Genomic DNA, 22,408 nt, shown 5'->3' on the forward strand with positions numbered 1-22,408 from the left:
TGTATGTATGTATGTTACAACTTGATAATCGTAAATTAAGTAACAGAAAAAGCAAATAACAAAATAATATAGTGCAACAAATAATATATTTCCATAACATACAAAGTGAAAATTTAAAAGTAACTTATGGTTTTGTGAATAAAATCTCAAATAATCCTTAAAGTCACAAGACATGTACAAAAGTATAGGGTGTTCTGAAAGAAATCCATGTCTTGAATATGCTGATGTACCAACAGCCTTGAATATATTGAAGTGCCAAGAGTCTTGATGTATCACATTGAAATAATCTTTAATGTATTTGAATGAATTCACGATAATCCTAAAACAGTGTTTTAATCCAAATAATCAATGAGTACTTTGTAAATTCCAACAAATAATTTTTAAAAAAAGAAACCTCTCAAATTATATTTGAACACAACTAAAAGACTGTTATTAAGAAAATAAGAAACAACTGTTTACTTCGTCTACCTTATATACAGGGTGTCACTCATCTTATGATACAGTATAATGACCCGTAGATTCGCAAACAAGGTCAGATATGTTCACAATTATTAGTATTATTATTATTAATGGGCTATGAATTTATGTCTAGATCAATCTAGCTTCTCTTTAATTCTAATCCAAATGTGTCTGCTGTAATGTTACATAAATAATGCTGTTTAAAATGAGAAAATCTTTGTTCAACAAACATTACAACTTCCTCTTTGTCATCATTATCCCTCATTTCTAGGATGATTTTTACCTTTACCAAGTTGATTATGGTTGAATTTGTATGCAATAACGATGTCAGATGTACTGCTTAGCTGGACTAATTTATGAAAGTATGTTATAAAAAGCACTGACATCCACGTTAATTTATATTTTTCTTGACGGGGTTGAGTACTGTTGGAAACTTTTACAACAGTTCTGTCCACTCTTATGTTACATGTTTAGGCTCGAATAAACAGCAACACAAGAATGAGTGAAAACAACAAGCTTTGAAAAGTATAACAAATAATTTATTTCCCTGGAAAAATACTGTAAAAATGAAAAAGTAAGAACTTACAGTTTTAAGAATCAAATCCAAAAATAATCCACAAATAAAATTTTAGAAGTCCTAATAATAAAATGTTCTACCGAATTCAAGTTACGAGTCCCAATAAAGTATCCAAGATGGAAGGCGATGGCATATGCTGTATCCTGTATAGTGTGGCTGACTACAGTTCCTTGTAAAACACAATAAATAATCCTCTGGTTTTGGAAATCTAAATAAAATTTTTAAGAAATGTCTTTGTTCAACAATTCTGTATGAGGACACATATATTTCCAGAAAAAAGAATTAATCCTTTTGAATCCAAATAATTCGAAATAACTCCAAACGACACAACAAACAGTTTCCAGTGTAAAAGCTCAACTGAGATTATTTGTCAGAAATGATGGTTTAAAAGTTGACTTTTATATCCCGGATAAGGGTCACGTGATCATGTTTACAAATTTACTATAATCACATAGCCCCTGTATGTCCTTGATAAGAACCAATCATTTTACTCCAAGAATGAAATAAAAACAAGCTGTTTACTTCACTAAATACTATTTACAAGCCATGGGTCACGTATACAATACAGCCTCGATCTCATTCTTATTACTTCCACAATAAAAATGAATAAAAAAAAAAGAACTTGCTGATGTGACTGTTACTAAATTTGAATTAAGGTCGGAAACCAGGTCAGCCTTATCTTTACAGACATGAACAGTCAAGGTCAAACTATTTCTGGAAAAAAGTACGAGTTCCTAGTAAATAGAACTACATTATTTTGGCATATAATAAAACGTAACAAAGAGATTTACAAACTTACAAAGAATTAAATCAGATATAAATTAAATCAAATATACATAACACCACATAAACACACCCTGCCACCACACCCACGGGAAATAGTGTGAAGGACTGAAAGCATGAGGAAATAACCATAGAAGTATTTAGACCCTCCTTCATATATGGAAAGTTTATTTACATGACTTTCCTCCACAATGGTGGTAATTAGGACTTTCCTCCACAATGGTATTTAGGGAATTTCCTCCACAATGGTAATTGCATAAGGACTTTTTGTATACACTGATAATCAGGATTTTCCTCCACAATAGTGATTATATAAAGACATTTATCCACAATGGTAACTAGATTTCATGAGTTTCTGCCACAATGGTAATTACATAAAATGTTTATTGTACAACTAAACTCACTGGATATTCAAATAACATTAATCTAATAATTTAAAAAAAATAAAAATAAATTATATTAATACAAATTAGTCACAATCGCTTAAAAAACAAATGATGAACAAAACTTGACATACCGGTACTTAAAAAAAAAAAAAATTCTCACTACTGTCATATGATCCGAGTCTATATTTGCTAAATACTGTCTTTTATAGGATGAACTAATGAAAGTTGTTGTGAGTAAAGAATTCCTCAGTTTTAATGAAATATAGGCATAGTAATATTTGTATCTGACAATGTATTTAGCTTTTTCTGTATTACTGAAATATAAGTTTAGTAATATTTATATCTGACAATGTATTTAACTTTTCATTTGCATACAAACATTAGAGAAAGCTATCCTAAAGCTTTCATCCTTACAGTGAGCAATGCTAACAGATTTTCCAAGATATGTGGTACTGAAAGCAAGAGTTAACGAACATCAAAGACCAAGTTCAAGCTCGTCTGAGGTATCATGGCACATCCACAATGTTTGCCGTGGCCATACAGTAACTTGAAACTCTGTAAAAATCCTAAAATGAGAACAAACCCGGTTCGAGTGGGGTGCCCGTGTGTTGTGTTAAGGAACTGATTTACATCCATGTGCACAAACCGATGCTGAACAGAAACAGGAGCCATTACAGCCTACCACATATCTGGACAATCTGTTAACATTGCTCACCATTCCATCGTGCGATTTTGACAGTCAATAGAGATCACATTAAAATACATTGTCACATTTTCAAAGTGAGAATGTTTTGTGCAAGTTGAATCAGAGAATTTACATTTACATTACATTGGCAAAGCTCTAAATGTTCTTTAAATAGATTTATAATTTGCCTGCTATATTGAATACATTTATTTTACCAAGAGGCAATATATATAATACAGAAACACAAGTAATGTTGTGCACTGTCTCTTTCATTGAAAAGGTATGAAAATTACAGAACGCAGACTAAACTGTCACAAAATTATCTTAATGTGCTCAATGTATTTGCTAGTCTTAAATATTAATTACAATTACAGTCTGTATCCAAAACTCCCAAACCATATGACCCTTCATTAAAATACATGGTCCCTTTTTTAAGGCAAGCATGGTCATGGACCACATTCTGGTATATCATAGTAATATTATATGTCAATTGTATTTCATTATAAAACAGTGTCACTATAAGGCCATATACACCAAGGTTCCATCAACACCAGTACGATGAATACGTAATTTGTTACAGTACTTACACACAATATCCAGGTTATTGGTAAGCAAAGAGTATCTTTCTGGTAGTATTCTGCATAGCATGTTCAAATTTTATAAGTTGTCTCAGGGGGACAATTCATTGTAAAAAGAAATAAAATTCCACCTTTCTGATCGTACAAGTTACCTCCCTTTGTATCAACACTATAGTTCTAGTTCATTGGCCAGAAAATACATACTGAAAACAATTACAGGAAATTAAGGCAAAATGAGCTGAAGTACCTAAAACTGATATAAATTCTTCCTTCAATATCATTCATTTTTAATTGCATTGATCTTTGGAAGAAAGATATAATCAACAGAAGCATCATTGTAAGAGAAATTTTAATTTTAAAATTCAGGTTTAAACATGGTAGACATCAGCATAAACATCGAAAATTCTGGTAAACAAGAAAAACTTGGTACTAACTGTTTATGATCATTTTATTTGCTCTGCTGCATATTATTACAAGATATAAGAAACCACACAAAGTTAAGATTAAAAAAAAAATACTTAGGTGATGTATCAAAAGACGAGAGCATGCAAACTCTTCAATGCCTATTTCAAGTAAAAGCAACTTTAGCCCATGACCTGGTTTTATCTGGTTACATTTACATAACACAAGCACATTTAAAAATCAAGATAGGGCCCATGCCATGTAGGAAGTTGTATATACCTTGCCTATGGGTTCCCATTCAGTATTGCTAGCTTTGTGAGAAAGCCTGCCAGTAGCTTCTCGTGGGTCGATGGTTCTTCCTCCACCAATTATACAGGCTGCCATTTATAGCCTATCTTGTGCTGAAAAATGGCATTAAAACCCTACAACAACAACCATTCAGTATGCATCACAGCAGTCATCAAAACCAGATGATTAATATCTACCAAACAAAATCTGTTACACCTGAGGTTAGGTCCCCCTTAGCATCGTATATTCTTCATTAAGTCTGTGATGATACATGCTGCATTATATTGGTAACCTGACTTTAGCCCTTTAAACAATTTTCTTACATCTATTGCTTTTTCCAAACAAAGCTTTCTGTGAATCTTTACCTCACTGTTCCTGTATGATTAAAGTGGCTTTAGATCGATTTGTTAGAAAACAAGATTTTCACTAAATTAAGTTAATACATGCAAATTAAGGTTGCTGTAACTATTTGGTCTTTTATTCAAAATTGTCTTTCCGTGTGACTATAAGAATAAGTTTTTGTTCAATAAGAAAAACATCATTAAAAAAATCATATTTTTATGAGTGAGCATAGATGTTTTGACTGTTGCTATAGTTCTGTGAAAAGATGTCTGTTTAACATTATTACAAATTAAGTTAGAAAACACCAAAGTTATTATTAATGTTATTGGCCTTAGACAGCTTTGATATGTGCAAAAACCAAAGAAAAAAAATGATACTTGTTGCTGCTTTGAATGCATGCTATTTACTAAATTCACCATTATGTCTAACAATGTGCTGCAGCATCTCATCTTCACAGCTCATCCTTAGGATCAAAGCTTGTATAAAGCCATTTCCAGACTGTATCTGCCATTTCTTGACTAGCATCAAGTACAAAAGCATGGCTGAAGCCTTTTTTGCAGAGGCGAATGTCACCATGAAAGAATGATTTTCTCATATCATGACAATATTCCTTTGGACACCATCCGTCGCATTGGCCATAATAAAAGCTCAATTTTGATAAATGTTTCTGAACCAGGTCAACATCCAACTTGTCTACTGTCTGCATTTCTTGATGAGCCATGTACATGGCATTGCTGGCACACAAAGGATCAAATAGATTCATAGATGCATTTAAAATACATTGATTGACTTTCCTGTCTTTGAAATACCAAGCTAAAAGTTTGTTCTTCAAAGATGGTGACAGATATGATGTGCAATACACAAAACTGGTAATGAGCCATCGCAGGTATTTAAAAATTGGTGTTGCCACTATCCCATTTGGAGATGTTTTCATTCTTTCTATCGTTGGAAATAAGAGAAAACATCGGTGAACACAAGACTGGTCTATCTCCTCTAGCATTTTTATTATCATGTAACAGCCGATAGAATGACCAATCAAAATCAGGCTTACATCTTTTGGGATGTACTGCTCAATGAAAGACACCTTGTTCTTGATTTGTCCTTCCAGGGAACATACTTTATTTAGGTGTTGAACTGAAAAGAAATGAAAAGTTATATAATTCACAATGAGATTGTTTGTATTAATTGTTTGTTCACTGAGATAACAAATCAGCACAATAAGGCAATATGGCACTGATTGTAATAATTCAATACATGTACATATAAATAAATGTGTGTTAAAGAACTTTAGCAAGATAAAGTCTTACAAACAAATATAAATACACAGTAATCAAAGATTAAAGTAGTAACCTAACAGTAAGTTAAGGTTTGGAGCAGTTAATATGACAAGCAGTGGGCTTGACAGGCCAGTTAATATTACAAGTACCATGTCAGTTAATGTTACAAGTGGTGAGTCTGATGGGTCTGTTAATATTTCAAGTAGTGATACTAATGTGGCTGTTAGTATTACTGTAGTGAGTCAGATGGGTCTGTTAGCATTACAAATAGTGAGTCAGATAGGTCTGTTAATATTACAAGTAGTGAGTCAGATGGGTCTGTTAGTATTACAAGTAGTGTCAGATGGGTCTGTTAGTATTACAAGTAGTGAGTCAGATAGGTCCGTTAATATTACAAGTAGTGAGTCAGATGGGTCTGTTAGTATTACAAGTAGTGTGTCAGATAGGTCTGTTAGTATTACAAGTAGTGTGTCAGATAGGTCTGTTAATATTACAAGTAGTGTGTCAGATAGGTCTGTTAATATTTCAAGTAGTGAGTCAGATGGGTCTGTTAGTATTACAGTAGTGAGTCAGATAGGTCTGTTAATATTACAAGTAGTGTGTCAGATAGGTCTGTTAATATTACAAGTAGTGTGTCAGATAGGTCTGTTAATATTTCAAGTAGTGACTCAGATGGGTCTGTTATTATTACAGTAGTGAGTTAGATAGGTCTGTTAGTATTACAAGTAGTGAGTCAGATGGGTCTGTTAGTATTACAGTAGTGAGTCAGACAGGTCTGTTAGCATTACAAGTAGTGAGTCAGATGGGTCTGTTAGTATTACAAGTAGTGTGTCAGATGGGTCTGTTAGTATTACAAGTAGTGAGTCAGATAGGTCTGTTAATATTTCAAGCAGTGAGTCAGATAGTTCTGTTAGTATTACAGTAGTGAGTCAGATAGGTCTGTTAGTATTACAAGTAGTGAGTCAGATGGGTCTGTTAGTATTACAAGTAGTGTGTCAGATGGGTCTGTTAGTATTACAAGTAGTGTGTCAGATAGGTCCGTTAATATTACAAGCAGTGAGTCTGATTGGCCAGCTGATTTTTCTGCTTGCAATTTCCAGTACAGTGTTTACTTGTAAATATGAATCTTCTCATCAGGACAATATTATGTATTAACTGACAACACAGAGAATGGCACAGAAGGCTGATGCCAAGGCAGTGGAAGTTATGGGCCTTGCAAAAGGGACATACAATTACAGGTCCTCCAAGATGTCCTGGACAGGATTCACACCCGCTACCCAAGACATGTGAATCAAAGCAAATGGCTAAAACAAGATTTGGAAGATGGAGATAATACTGAAGTATAACAAAATGGCTAAAAAGCCATTATTTTTGCATAAAAATCAGGCCACAGAGATCAAAATACAGACCATAGTACAGTCTAGACATTAAAGGTCAAGGCCAAGGAGAAGAATAAATGGCTGAAAATACAAATGTTTCTCTAGTATTAAAATCAGTGACCTTGGTACATTTGAGTTACTCTTGTCGACATGCACCGAATATAAGCTTTCATGCATATGTAAAATAGTGTCCAATGTACTGAGGGCGTAATCAACAAACAGCTAAAATACATACGTCACTCAAGTGTCAATATTAGGTCAGAGTGATGAAGGCTGTAACACGATTCAGTTATGCTTGTTGATTTGCTTCCACATACCAATTTTATGTTGCTCAAGCAAGAAAATGTATGAATGTTGAACAATCAGAATGAGTCTAATTGTTAGACATTGGTCTGTTGACTGGCTGAATAAAATGACTGAACCAAGGTCACTCTGTACGTGTAACATAGAGTGATGCATTTGCAGATACGTTTCTCCGAGGAAAGGTGGAAGAAAACCTTGAATGTCACCACAAATGTTAAAAAAAGAGGAAGGTGAGACAGTATCTTTTGAAATGGGGACCTTGATCAAGTTCATTTCTTCTCAAACTTATGGTATTTGCCAGCCTATACGATGATACCGTTTGACCAGAAAATCTTAGCTTTGTCTTTTACTCTGAATCGACTTATATATGGATTACGCCATCTGAATTACTTTATCATATTTATCATAAGGAAAATAATTCTCCTAGAGTATGAAAAATATTGTGTAATAAATATTTCATTTTGGTGAAGAAATTGTGTATGAAAAAAATATAGGATCCCACATTGAGTATCTTAAACAATTACATTATCATCAGTATTAAAAATTAACACAGACCAGATGTAACTGTGCTAAACCAGCATGTATGTTGTTTGTAATATATGTTGTTTAAATTTGAATACATATATGTGCATTAGAATTGAAAAGTTAGAAGATGAGTAACCATGACAAAGGCATATTCCATCACAATTTTCTTCATGCATGTAATGATCAAATAAAACATATGTCCCATTGACAGAGAGACAGACAGACTGAGATGTCTTCACAATTGTAAATCTATATTGGTCGCTTGCCTGATGACTGATCTTACTCGTGTTCAGACTTATTGCAGTACCATATTCCATTATTAATTAATACCACTAGGTAAACAATGCATCCTAGTTTTTGTTGCCACTTCCATTATTAAAAGATTCACATAGCTTTGAAGTGGTATTTACATGCTCATTAAATATGCTACACTGTATTCAGTCTATCCAAGCTGACACCTGTTTGAGATCAAGATTTGGCAGACCAAATCAGATTAGCGAGGCTACCAATAAGGAAATGAAGCTACCCATAGGTGTTATGAATGCCGTACCATACAATGAAATGAATACCAGATGGTTACTTGTGTAAATTTTTCAGCCAGTGACATTTTTGAACTTGCAGATGGAACCGAAAGCAATTTAAAGTACATCTAGCTTGAGCAAAGATCAAAAACAATTGCTGCCTAAGTACAGGAAGAGTACATGCACTTTAAAAAAAAGGTTATTTGATGGGAATGGAGAGGTTGTTATACTTGCAAAGAAAATTAGCATGCAAAATGGCCATTTTTGGGATTTAACCTAATGGAGTCTATAAGGATATAACTATTGTAAATATTTAAACCTTGACGGAGTATGGTATGTATTTCCATAAGTTTACATTTACTGTTTCATTTATTAATGTTTCTTCTTTTGATGTAAACTTCAGCAACACAGGGGTAATATGGAAAACAAAAACAAACAAAAAATACAAAGAGTAAAGAGCTGAACTATCTCTCTTTCTCAAATATGTTGGCCCCAACTATCATTATGACCATCAGGTGCAAGAAGAAAAATGTGAGGGAATACATTTGCATCCTTCTCTCTGTATCTCTCTTCCTTCCCCTTCCCCGCAAAAACAACAAACAAACTGGAAAAAGCATTTTAGTATTAATGATGCAATTTCCCTATTGCTTGTAATCTGAAATAGCATACAGCAATACAGTTAACATTTATGAAACTGGAAGTTGTTATAATTCCACACAGCATCGCAAGTTTTATCCTCTCTGTAACCCAATAAATTTTCAAGTCAGTGATATCATATGTTGCGAAAAGTACACAATACATTTTAAATAATTCATGTGAAAAAAATTTGGTACTTTCACTTACATTAAATGATCCTGAATGGAAAGTTTACAGAGATACAGATAGGATGAAATTCGTGATGCTATATGGAATGTGAAGTTAAAAACACATTCTGAGGTATTTATCTGGCCTCGTCTTATACTCAGCATCGACTTATATATGGATAAAGGATGGAAAATTTGCCATATTTGCTGCCTCGACTTATATTACGCATTGACTTATAGGCTGTCAAATGTGGCAATCACTAAGCTTCAGTAATTCATACTATTAATTAAAATTTTTAATATAATAGCTGCACTATAGTTCTTGACAGACCGTATGTTTAAGATAATACTGAAGCAAGTATTTCTGTTATGAAAAAACAGAAAGGCAAGCACATCTACTGAACCTTTTGACCAGACAAAGATCTTTCCTTACACTCACCCATCATAATGGGACTAAGTACGTTTGCTATCACTGCACTATCAATACCCACAAAAAAAAAATTTAGAATTGCAATGAAAACTAGTAAAAGATTTTTAATGTACCATCCATTTGGCTGGTTGTGGAATGTTCTTTTGGTATGCTCACATGTCCTGTATGAGCTATTGCCCAGACTGGCACTCGTTTCCCACTGTTTTCATACAACACTTGCATGAAGTGTTCATAGTATTCTGCTACTCCAGGGTTTCCTGAAATAAAAAAATTAATTTCTTACAAATAGTGAATTGGTAATATCCAAGATATTTTTAAAACTGGTTGAGAACAGTGTGGGTTAATGACTGTTATGCAATACAAGTGGTTTAATGATTGTTATGCAATACAAGTGTGGGTTAATGGTTGTTATGCAATACAAATGTGCGTTAATGATTGTTATGCAATACAAGTGTGGGTTAATGATTGTTATGCAATACAAGTGTGGTTAATGACTGTTATGTAATACAATTGAGAGTCAATGATTGTTATGAAATACAAGCATGGGTTAATGATTGTTATGCAATACAAGTGTGAGTCAGTGTTTGTTACACAAAACATGTCTGGTTAAAGATCATTCTGCAATACAAGTGTGGGTAAATGATTGTTATGCAATACAAGTGGTTTAATGATTGTTATGCAATACAAGTGTGGGTTAATGATTCTTATGCAATACAAATGTGGGTTAATGGTTGTTATGCAATACAAGTGTGGGTTAATGATTGTTATGCAATACAAATGTGGGTTAATAGTTGTTATGCAATACAAGTGTGGGTTAATGATTGTTATGCAATACAATTGCTTTAATGGTTGTTATGCAATACAAGTGTGGTTTAACGATTGTTATGCAATACAAGTGTGGTTTAATGATTGTTATGCAATACAAATGTGGGTTAATGGTTGTTATGCAATACAAGTGTGGTTAATGATTGTTATGCAATACAAGTGTGGTTAATGATTGTTATGAAAAACAAGTGTGAGTCAATGATTGTTATGCAATACAAGTGTGGGTTAATGATTGTCATGCAATACAAGTGTGGTTAATGACTGTTATGTCATACAACTGAGAGTCAATGATTGTTATGAAATACAAGCATGGTTAATGATTCTTATGCAATACAAGTGTGAGTTCGTGTTTGTTGCACAAAACATGTATGGTTAATGATCATTCTGCAATACAAGTGTGGGTTAATGATTGTTATGCAATACAAATGTGGGTTAATGGTTATTATGCAATACAAATGTGGGTCAATGATTGTTATGCAATACAAATGTGGGTTAATGGTTGTTATGCAATACAAGTGTGGGTTAATGATTGTTATGCAATACAAATGTGGGTTAATGGTTGTTATGCAATACAAGTGTGGGTTAATGATTGTTATGCAATATAACTGGTTTAATGGTTGTTATGCAATACAAGTGTGGTTTAATGATTGTTATGCAATACAAGTGTGGTTTCATGATTGTTAGGCAATACAAATGTGGGTTAATGGTTGTTATGCAATACAAGTGTGGTTAATGATTGTTATGCAATACAAGTGTGGTTAATGATTGTTATGCAAAACAAGTGTGAGTCAATGATTGTTATGCAATACAAGTGTGGGTTAATGATCGTTATGCAATACAAGTGTGGTTAATGACTGTTATGTAATACAACTGAGAGTCAATGATTGTTATGAAATACAAGCATGGGTTAATGACTGTTATGCAATACAAGTGTGAGTCAGTGTTTGTTACACAAAACATGTATGGTTAATGATCATTCTGCAATACAAGTGTCGGTTAATGATTGTTATGCAGTACAGATGTGGTTAATGATTGTTATGCAATACATGTGTGGTTAATGGTTGTTATGCAATACAAGTGTGGGTTAATGATTGTCATGCAATACAAGTGTGGTTAATGACTGTTATGTCATACAACTGAGAGTCAATGATTGTTATGAAATACAAGCATGGTTAATGATTCTTATGCAATACAAGTGTGAGTTCGTGTTTGTTGCACAAAACATGTATGGTTAATGATCATTCTGCAATACAAGTGTGGGTTAATGATTGTTATGCAATACAAATGTGGGTTAATGGTTATTATGCAATACAAATGTGGGTTAATGATTGTTATGCAATACAAATGTGGGTTAATGGTTGTTATGCAATACAAGTGTGGGTTAATGATTGTTATGCAATACAAATGTGGGTTAATGGTTGTTATGCAATACAAGTGTGGGTTAATGATTGTTATGCAATATAACTGGTTTAATGGTTGTTATGCAATACAAGTGTGGTTTAATGATTGTTATGCAATACAAGTGTGGTTTCATGATTGTTAGGCAATACAAATGTGGGTTAATGGTTGTTATGCAATACAAGTGTGGTTAATGACTGTTATGCAATACAAGTGTGGTTAATGATTGTTATGCAAAACAAGTGTGAGTCAATGATTGTTATCCAATACAAGTGTGGGTTAATGATCGTTATGCAATACAAGTGTGGTTAATGACTGTTATGTAATACAACTGAGAGTCAATGATTGTTATGAAATACAAGCATGGGTTAATGACTGTTATGCAATACAAGTGTGAGTCAGTGTTTGTTACACAAAACATGTATGGTTAATGATCATTCTGCAATACAAGTGTCGGTTAATGATTGTTATGCAGTACAAATGTGGTTAATGATTGTTATGCAATACATGTGTGGTTAATGGTTGTTATCCAATACAAGTGTGGGTTAATGATTGTTATGCAATACAAATGTGGTTAATGATTGTTATGCAATACAAGTGTGGGTTAATGATTCTTATGCAATACAAATGTGGTTAATGGTTGTTATGCAGTACAAGTGTGGGTTAATGATTGTTATGCAATATAAGTGTGGTTAATGATTGTTATGCAATACAAGTGTGGGTTAATGATTGTTATGCAATACAAGTGTGGTTAATGATTGTTATGCAAAACAAGTGAGTCAATGATTGTTATGAATTACAAGTGTGGGTTAATGATTGTTATGCAATACAAATGTGGTTAATGGTTGTTATGCAATACAAGTGTGTGTTAATGATTGTTATGCAATACAAATGTGGTCAAAGATTGTTATGCAATACAAATGTGGTTAATGATTGTTATGCAATACAAGTGTGGGTTAATGATTGTTATGCAATACAAATGTGGTTAATGATTGTTATGCAATACAAGTGTGGTTAATGGTTGTTATGCAATACAAGTGTGGGTGGTAATGATTGTTATGCAATACAAGTGTGGTTAATGGTTGTTATGCAAAACAAGTGTGGGTTAATGATTGTTATGTAACGCAAGTGTGGTTAATGATTGTTATGCAATGCAAGTGTGGTTAATTATTGTTATGCAATACAAGTGTGGGTTAATGATTGTTATGCAATACAAGTGTGGTTAATGGTTGTTAAGTAATACAAGTGTGGTTAATGGTTGTTATGCAATACAAGTGTGGGTTAATACTTGTTATGCAATACAAGTGTGGGTTAATGATTGTTATGCAATAGAACTGTGATAATGATTGTTATGCAATACAAGTCTGGGTTAATGGTTGTTATGAAATATAAGCATGGGTTAATGATTCTTATGCAATACAAGTCTGAGTCAGTGTTTGTTACACAAAACATGTATGGTTAATGATCATTCTGCAATACAAGTGTGGGTTAATGATCGTTCTGCAATACAAGTGTGGGTTAATGATTGTTATGCAATACAAGTGTGGTTAATGTTTGTTATGCAATACAAGTGAGGTTAATGACTGTTATGCAATACAAGTGTGGTTAATGGTTGTTATGCAATACAAGTGTCATAATGAATGTGATGCAATACAAGTGTGGTTAATGGTTGTTATGCAATACAAGCATGGATTAATGATCATTCTGCAATACAAGTGTGGGTTAATGATTGTTATGCAATACAAGTGTGGTTTAATGATTGTTATGCAATACAAATGTGGGTTAATGGTTGTTATGCAATACAAGTGTGGTTAATCATTGTTATGCAATACAAGTGTGGTTAATGATTGCTTTGCAACAGAAGTGTGCGTTAATGGTTGTTATGCAATACAAATGTGGGTTAATGGTTGTTATGCAATACAAGTGTGGTGAATGATTGTTATGCAATACAAGTGTGGTTAATGATTGTTATGAAAAACAAGTGTGAGTCAATGATTGTTATGCAATACAATTGTGGGTTAATGATTGTTATGCAATACAAGAGTGGTTAATGACTGTTACGTAATACAACTGAGAGTCAATGATTGTTATGAAATACAAGCATGGGTTAATGATTCTTATGCAATATAAGTGTGAGTCAGTGTTTGTTACACAAAACATGTATGGTTAATGATCATTCTGCAATACAAGTGTGGATTAATCATTGTTATGCAGTACAAATGTGGTTAATGATTGTTATGCAACAACTGTGTGGTTAATGGTTGTCATGCAATACAAATGTGGGTTAATGATTGTTATGCAATACAAAGGTGGTTAATGATTGTTATGGAATACAAGTGTGGGTTAATGATTGTAATGCAATACAAATGTGGTTAATGGTTATTGTGCAGTACAAGTGTGCTTAATGGTTGTTATGCAATACAAGTGTGGGTTAATGATTATTATGCAATACAAATGTGGGTTAATAGTTGTTATCCAACACAAGTGTGGGTTAATGATTGTTATGCAATACAAATGTGGGTTAATGGTTGTTATGCAATACAAGTGTGGTTAATGATTGTTATGCAATACAAGTGTGGTTAATGATTGTTATGAAAAACAAGTGCGAGTCAATGATTGTTATACAATACAAGTGTGGGTTAATGATTGTTATGCAATACAAGTGTGGTTAATGACTGTTATGTAATACAACTGAGAGTCAATGATTGTTATGAAATACAAGCATGGGTTAATGACTGTTATGCAATACAAGTGTGAGTCAGTGTTTGTTACACAAAACATATATGGTTAATGACCATTCTGCAACACAAGTGTGGGTTAATGATTGTTATGCAGTACAAATGTGGTTAATGATTGTTATGCAATACATGTGTGGTTAATGGTTGTTATGCAATACAAGTGTGGGTTAATGATTGTTATGCAATACAAATGTGGTTAATGATTGTTATGCAATACAAGTGTGGGTTAATGATTCTTATGCAATACAAATGTGGTTAATGGTTGTTATGCAATACAAATGTGGTTAATGGTTGTTATGCAATACAAGTGTGGGTTAATGATTGTTGTGCAATACAAATGTGGTTAATGATTGTTATGCAATACAAGTGTGGTTAATGGTTGTTATGCAATACAAGTGTGGGTTAATGATTGTTATGCAATACAAGTGTGGTTAATGGTTGTTAAGTAATACAAGTGTGGTTAATGGTTGTTATGGAATACAAGTGTGGGTTAATGATTGTTATGCAATACAAGTGTGGGTTAATGATTGTTATGCAATACAAGTGTGGGTTAATGATTGTTATGCAATACAAGTGTGATAATGATTGTCATGCAATACAAGTGTGGTTAATGACTGTTATGTAATACAACTGAGAGTCAATGATTGTTATGAAATACAAGCATGGGTTAATGATTGTTATGCAATACAAGTGTTGAGTCAGTGTTTGTTACACAAAACATGTATGGTTAATGATCATTCTGCAATACAAGTGTGGGTTAATGATTGTTATGAAGTACAAGTGTGGTTAATGGTTGTTATGCAATACAAGTGTGGTTAATGATTGTTCTGCAATACAAGTGTGGTTAATGATTGTTATGCAATACAAGTGTGGTTAATGTTTGTTATGCAATACAAGCATGGGTTAATGATCATTCTGCAATACAAGTGTGGGTTAATGATTGTTATGCAATACAAGTGTGGTTTAATGATTGTTATGCAATACAAAAGTGGTTTAATGATTGTTATGCAATACAAATGTGGGTTAATGGTTGTTATGCAATACAAGTGTGTTAATGATTGTTATGTAATACAAGTGTGGTTAATGATTGTTATGCAAAACAAGTGTGAGTCAATGATTGTGATGCAATACAAGTGTGGGTTAATGATTGTTATGTAATACAAGTGTGGTTAATGATTGTTATGAAAAACAAGTGTGAGTCAATGATTGTTATGCAATACAAGTGTGGGTTAATGATTGTCATGCAATACAAGTGTGGTTAATGACTGTTATGTCATACAACTGAGAGTCAATGATTGTTATGAAATACAAGCATGGTTAATGATTCTTATGCAATACAAGTGTGAGTTCGTGTTTGTTACACAAAACATGTATGGTTAATGATCATTCTGCAATACAAGTGTGGGTTAATGATTGTTATGCAATACAAATGTGGGTTAATGGTTATTATGCAATACAAATGTGGGTTAATGATTGTTATTCAATACAAATGTGGGTTAATGGTTGTTATGCAATACAAGTGTGGGTTAATGATTGTTATGCAATACAAATGTGGGTTAATGGTTGTTGTGCAATACAAGTGTGGGTTAATGATTGTTATGCAATATAACTGGTTTAATGGTTGTTATGCAACACAAGTGTGGTTTAATGATTGTTATGCAATACAAGTGTGGTTTCATGATTGTTAGGCAATACAAATGTGGGTTAATGGTTGTTATGCAATACAAGTGTGGTTAATGATTGTTATGCAATACAAGTGTGGTTAATGATTGTTATGCAAAACAAGTGTGAGTCAATGATTGTTATGCAATACAAGTGTGGGTTAATGATTGTTATGCAATACAAGTGTGGTTAATGACTGTTATGTAATACAACTGAGAGTCAATGATTGTTATGAAATACAAGCATGGGTTAATGACTGTTATGCAATACAAGTGTGAGTCAGTGTTTGTTACACAAAACATGTATGGTTAATGATCATTCTGCAATACAAGTGTCGGTTAATGATTGTTATGCAGTACAAATGTGGTTAATGATTGTTATGCAATACATGTGTGGTTAATGGTTGTTATGCAATACAAGTGTGGGTTAATGATTGTTATGCAATACAAATGTGGTTAATGATTGTTATGCAATACAAGTGTGGGTTAATGATTCTTATGCAATACAAATGTGGTTAATGGTTGTTATGCAGTACAAGTGTGGGTTAATGATTGTTATGCAATATAAGTGTGGTTAATGATTGTTATGCAATACAAGTGTGGGTTAATGATTGTTATGCAATACAAGTGTGGTTAATGACTGTTATGCAAAACAAGTGAGTCAATGATTGTTATGAATTACAAGTGTGGGCTAATGATTGTTATGCAATACAAATGTGGTTAATGGTTGTTATGCAATACAAACAAGTGTGTGTTAATGATTGTTATGCAATACAAATGTGGTTAAAGATTGTTATGCAATACAAATGTAGTTAATGATTGTTATGCAATACAAGTGTGGGTTAATGATTGTTATGTAATACAAATGTGGTTAATGATTGTTATGCAATACAAGTGTGGTTAATGGTTGTTATGCAATACAAGTGTGGGTGGTAATGATTGTTATGCAATACAAGTGTGGTTAATGGTTGTTATGCAAAACAAGTGTGGGTTAATGATTGTTATGCAATGCAAGTGTGGTTAATGATTGTTATGCAATGCAAGTGTGGTTAATGATTGTTATGAAATACAAGTGTGGGTTAATGATTGTTATGCAATACAAGTGTGGTTAATGGTTGTTAAGTAATACAAGTGTGGTTAATGGTTGTTATGCAATACAAGTGTGGGTTAATACTTGTTGTGCAATACAAGTGTGGGTTAATGATTGTTATGCAATAGAACTGTGATAATGATTGTTATGCAATACAAGTTTGGGTTAATGGTTGTTATGAAATATAAGCATGGGTTAATGATTCTTATGCAATACAAGTGTGAGTCAGTGTTTGTTACACAAAACATGTATGGTTAATGATCATTCTGCAATACAAGTGTGGGTTAATGATCGTTCTGCAATACAAGTGTGGGTTAATGATTGTTATGCAATACAAGTGTGGTTAATGGTTGTTATGCAATACAAGTGAGGTTAATGATTGTTATGCAATACAAGTGTGGTTAATGGTTGTTATGCAATACAAGTGTCATAATGAATGTGATGCAATACAAGTGTGGTTAATGGTTGTTATGCAATACAAGCATGGATTAATGATCATTCTGCAATACAAGTGTGGGTTAATGATTGTTATGCAATACAAGTGTGGTTTAATGATTGTTATGCAATACAAATGTGGGTTAATGGTTGTTATGCAATACAAGTGTGGTTAATCATTGTTATGCAATACAAGTGTGGTTAATGATTGCTTTGCAACAGAAGTGTGCGTTAATGGTTGTTATGCAATACAAATGTGGGTTAATGGTTGTTATGCAATACAAGTGTGGTGAATGATTGTTATGCAATACAAGTGTGGTTAATGATTGTTATGAAAAACAAGTGTGAGTCAATGATTGTTATGCAATACAATTGTGGGTTAATGATTGTTATGCAATACAAGAGTGGTTAATGACTGTTACGTAATACAACTGAGAGTCAATGATTGTTATGAAATACAAGCATGGGTTAATGATTCTTATGCAATATAAGTGTGAGTCAGTGTTTGTTACACAAAACATGTATGGTTAATGATCATTCTGCAATACAAGTGTGGATTAATCATTGTTATGCAGTACAAATGTGGTTAATGATTGTTATGCAACAACTGTGTGGTTAATGGTTGTCATGCAATACAAATGTGGGTTAATGATTGTTATGCAATACAAAGGTGGTTAATGATTGTTATGGAATACAAGTGTGGGTTAATGATTGTAATGCAATACAAATGTGGTTAATGGTTATTGTGCAGTACAAGTGTGCTTAATGGTTGTTATGCAATACAAGTGTGGGTTAATGATTATTATGCAATACAAATGTGGGTTAATAGTTGTTATCCAACACAAGTGTGGGTTAATGATTGTTATGCAATACAAATGTGGGTTAATGGTTGTTATGCAATACAAGTGTGGTTAATGATTGTTATGCAATACAAGTGTGGTTAATGATTGTTATGAAAAACAAGTGCGAGTCAATGATTGTTATACAATACAAGTGTGGGTTAATGATTGTTATGCAATACAAGTGTGGTTAATGACTGTTATGTAATACAACTGAGAGTCAATGATTGTTATGAAATACAAGCATGGGTTAATGACTGTTATGCAATACAAGTGTGAGTCAGTGTTTGTTACACAAAACATATATGGTTAATGACCATTCTGCAACACAAGTGTGGGTTAATGATTGTTATGCAGTACAAATGTGGTTAATGATTGTTATGCAATACATGTGTGGTTAATGGTTGTTATGCAATACAAGTGTGGGTTAATGATTGTTATGCAATACAAATGTGGTTAATGATTGTTATGCAATACAAGTGTGGGTTAATGATTCTTATGCAATACAAATGTGGTTAATGGTTGTTATGCAATACAAATGTGGTTAATGGTTGTTATGCAATACAAGTGTGGGTTAATGATTGTTGTGCAATACAAATGTGGTTAATGATTGTTATGCAATACAAGTGTGGTTAATGGTTGTTATGCAATACAAGTGTGGGTTAATGATTGTTATGCAATACAAGTGTGGTTAATGGTTGTTAAGTAATACAAGTGTGGTTAATGGTTGTTATGGAATACAAGTGTGGGTTAATGATTGTTATGCAATACAAGTGTGGGTTAATGATTGTTATGCAATACAAGTGTGGGTTAATGATTGTTATGCAATACAAGTGTGATAATGATTGTCATGCAATACAAGTGTGGTTAATGACTGTTATGTAATACAACTGAGAGTCAATGATTGTTATGAAATACAAGCATGGGTTAATGATTGTTATGCAATACAAGTGTTGAGTCAGTGTTTGTTACACAAAACATGTATGGTTAATGATCATTCTGCAATACAAGTGTGGGTTAATGATTGTTATGAAGTACAAGTGTGGTTAATGGTTGTTATGCAATACAAGTGTGGTTAATGATTGTTCTGCAATACAAGTGTGGTTAATGATTGTTATGCAATACAAGTGTGGTTAATGTTTGTTATGCAATACAAGCATGGGTTAATGATCATTCTGCAATACAAGTGTGGGTTAATGATTGTTATGCAATACAAGTGTGGTTTAATGATTGTTATGCAATACAAAAGTGGTTTAATGATTGTTATGCAATACAAATGTGGGTTAATGGTTGTTATGCAATACAAGTGTGTTAATGATTGTTATGTAATACAAGTGTGGTTAATGATTGTTATGCAAAACAAGTGTGAGTCAATGATTGTGATGCAATACAAGTGTGGGTTAATGATTGTTATGTAATACAAGTGTGGTTAATGATTGTTATGAAAAACAAGTGTGAGTCAATGATTGTTATGCAATACAAGTGTGGGTTAATGATTGTCATGCAATACAAGTGTGGTTAATGACTGTTATGTCATACAACTGAGAGTCAATGATTGTTATGAAATACAAGCATGGTTAATGATTCTTATGCAATACAAGTGTGAGTTCGTGTTTGTTACACAAAACATGTATGGTTAATGATCATTCTGCAATACAAGTGTGGGTTAATGATTGTTATGCAATACAAATGTGGGTTAATGGTTATTATGCAATACAAATGTGGGTTAATGATTGTTATTCAATACAAATGTGGGTTAATGGTTGTTATGCAATACAAGTGTGGGTTAATGATTGTTATGCAATACAAATGTGGGTTAATGGTTGTTGTGCAATACAAGTGTGGGTTAATGATTGTTATGCAATATAACTGGTTTAATGGTTGTTATGCAACACAAGTGTGGTTTAATGATTGTTATGCAATACAAGTGTGGTTTCATGATTGTTAGGCAATACAAATGTGGGTTAATGGTTGTTATGCAATACAAGTGTGGTTAATGATTGTTATGCAATACAAGTGTGGTTAATGATTGTTATGCAAAACAAGTGTGAGTCAATGATTGTTATGCAATACAAGTGTGGGTTAATGATTGTTATGCAATACAAGTGTGGTTAATGACTGTTATGTAATACAACTGAGAGTCAATGATTGTTATGAAATACAAGCATGGGTTAATGACTGTTATGCAATACAAGTGTGAGTCAGTGTTTGTTACACAAAACATGTATGGTTAATGATCATTCTGCAATACAAGTGTCGGTTAATGATTGTTATGCAGTACAAATGTGGTTAATGATTGTTATGCAATACATGTGTGGTTAATGGTTGTTATGCAATACAAGTGTGGGTTAATGATTGTTATGCAATACAAATGTGGTTAATGATTGTTATGCAATACAAGTGTGGGTTAATGATTCTTATGCAATACAAATGTGGTTAATGGTTGTTATGCAGTACAAGTGTGGGTTAATGATTGTTATGCAATATAAGTGTGGTTAATGATTGTTATGCAATACAAGTGTGGGTTAATGATTGTTATGCAATACAAGTGTGGTTAATGACTGTTATGCAAAACAAGTGAGTCAATGATTGTTATGAATTACAAGTGTGGGCTAATGATTGTTATGCAATACAAATGTGGTTAATGGTTGTTATGCAATACAAACAAGTGTGTGTTAATGATTGTTATGCAATACAAATGTGGTTAAAGATTGTTATGCAATACAAATGTAGTTAATGATTGTTATGCAATACAAGTGTGGGTTAATGATTGTTATGTAATACAAATGTGGTTAATGATTGTTATGCAATACAAGTGTGGTTAATGGTTGTTATGCAATACAAGTGTGGGTGGTAATGATTGTTATGCAATACAAGTGTGGTTAATGGTTGTTATGCAAAACAAGTGTGGGTTAATGATTGTTATGCAATGCAAGTGTGGTTAATGATTGTTATGCAATGCAAGTGTGGTTAATGATTGTTATGAAATACAAGTGTGGGTTAATGATTGTTATGCAATACAAGTGTGGTTAATGGTTGTTAAGTAATACAAGTGTGGTTAATGGTTGTTATGCAATACAAGTGTGGGTTAATACTTGTTGTGCAATACAAGTGTGGGTTAATGATTGTTATGCAATAGAACTGTGATAATGATTGTTATGCAATACAAGTTTGGGTTAATGGTTGTTATGAAATATAAGCATGGGTTAATGATTCTTATGCAATACAAGTGTGAGTCAGTGTTTGTTACACAAAACATGTATGGTTAATGATCATTCTGCAATACAAGTGTGGGTTAATGATCGTTCTGCAATACAAGTGTGGGTTAATGATTGTTATGCAATACAAGTGTGGTTAATGGTTGTTATGCAATACAAGTGAGGTTAATGATTGTTATGCAATACAAGTGTGGTTAATGGTTGTTATGCAATACAAGTGTCATAATGAATGTGATGCAATACAAGTGTGGTTAATGGTTGTTATGCAATACAAGCATGGATTAATGATCATTCTGCAATACAAGTGTGGGTTAATGATTGTTATGCAATACAAGTGTGGTTTAATGATTGTTATGCAATACAAATGTGGGTTAATGGTTGTTATGCAAAACAAGTGTGGTTAATCATTGTTATGCAATACAAGTGTGGTTAATGATTGCTTTGCAACAGAAGTGTGCGTTAATGG

At 32.9% G+C, this 22,408-nt stretch overlaps 1 protein-coding gene across 6 annotated transcripts in view; it reads right to left on the minus strand.

The window, feature by feature from the left end:
• Window positions 1–3,800: 3,800 nt before the first annotated feature.
• LOC149784130 (lipid droplet-associated hydrolase-like) overlaps window positions 3,801–22,408 on the minus strand; it is a 30,655-nt gene continuing 12,047 nt past the window's right edge. For all 6 annotated transcript variants that reach the window (XM_089932224.1, XM_089932223.1, XM_089932228.1 and 3 more), the window contains 2 exons: window positions 9,852–9,995; window positions 3,801–5,634 (listed from right to left, as the gene is read on the minus strand). In XM_089932224.1, coding sequence (XP_089788350.1) covers window positions 4,952–5,634; window positions 9,852–9,995 — 827 coding nt within the window. In that variant the 3' untranslated portion in view covers window positions 3,801–4,951. The remainder of the gene's footprint in view (window positions 5,635–9,851; window positions 9,996–22,408) is intronic.

This window comes from Sinohyriopsis cumingii, chromosome 14 (assembly GCF_028554795.1).
Source record: "Sinohyriopsis cumingii isolate HCF-2022 chromosome 14, ASM2855479v2, whole genome shotgun sequence".
Taxonomy (NCBI): Eukaryota; Metazoa; Mollusca; class Bivalvia; order Unionida; family Unionidae; genus Sinohyriopsis; species Sinohyriopsis cumingii.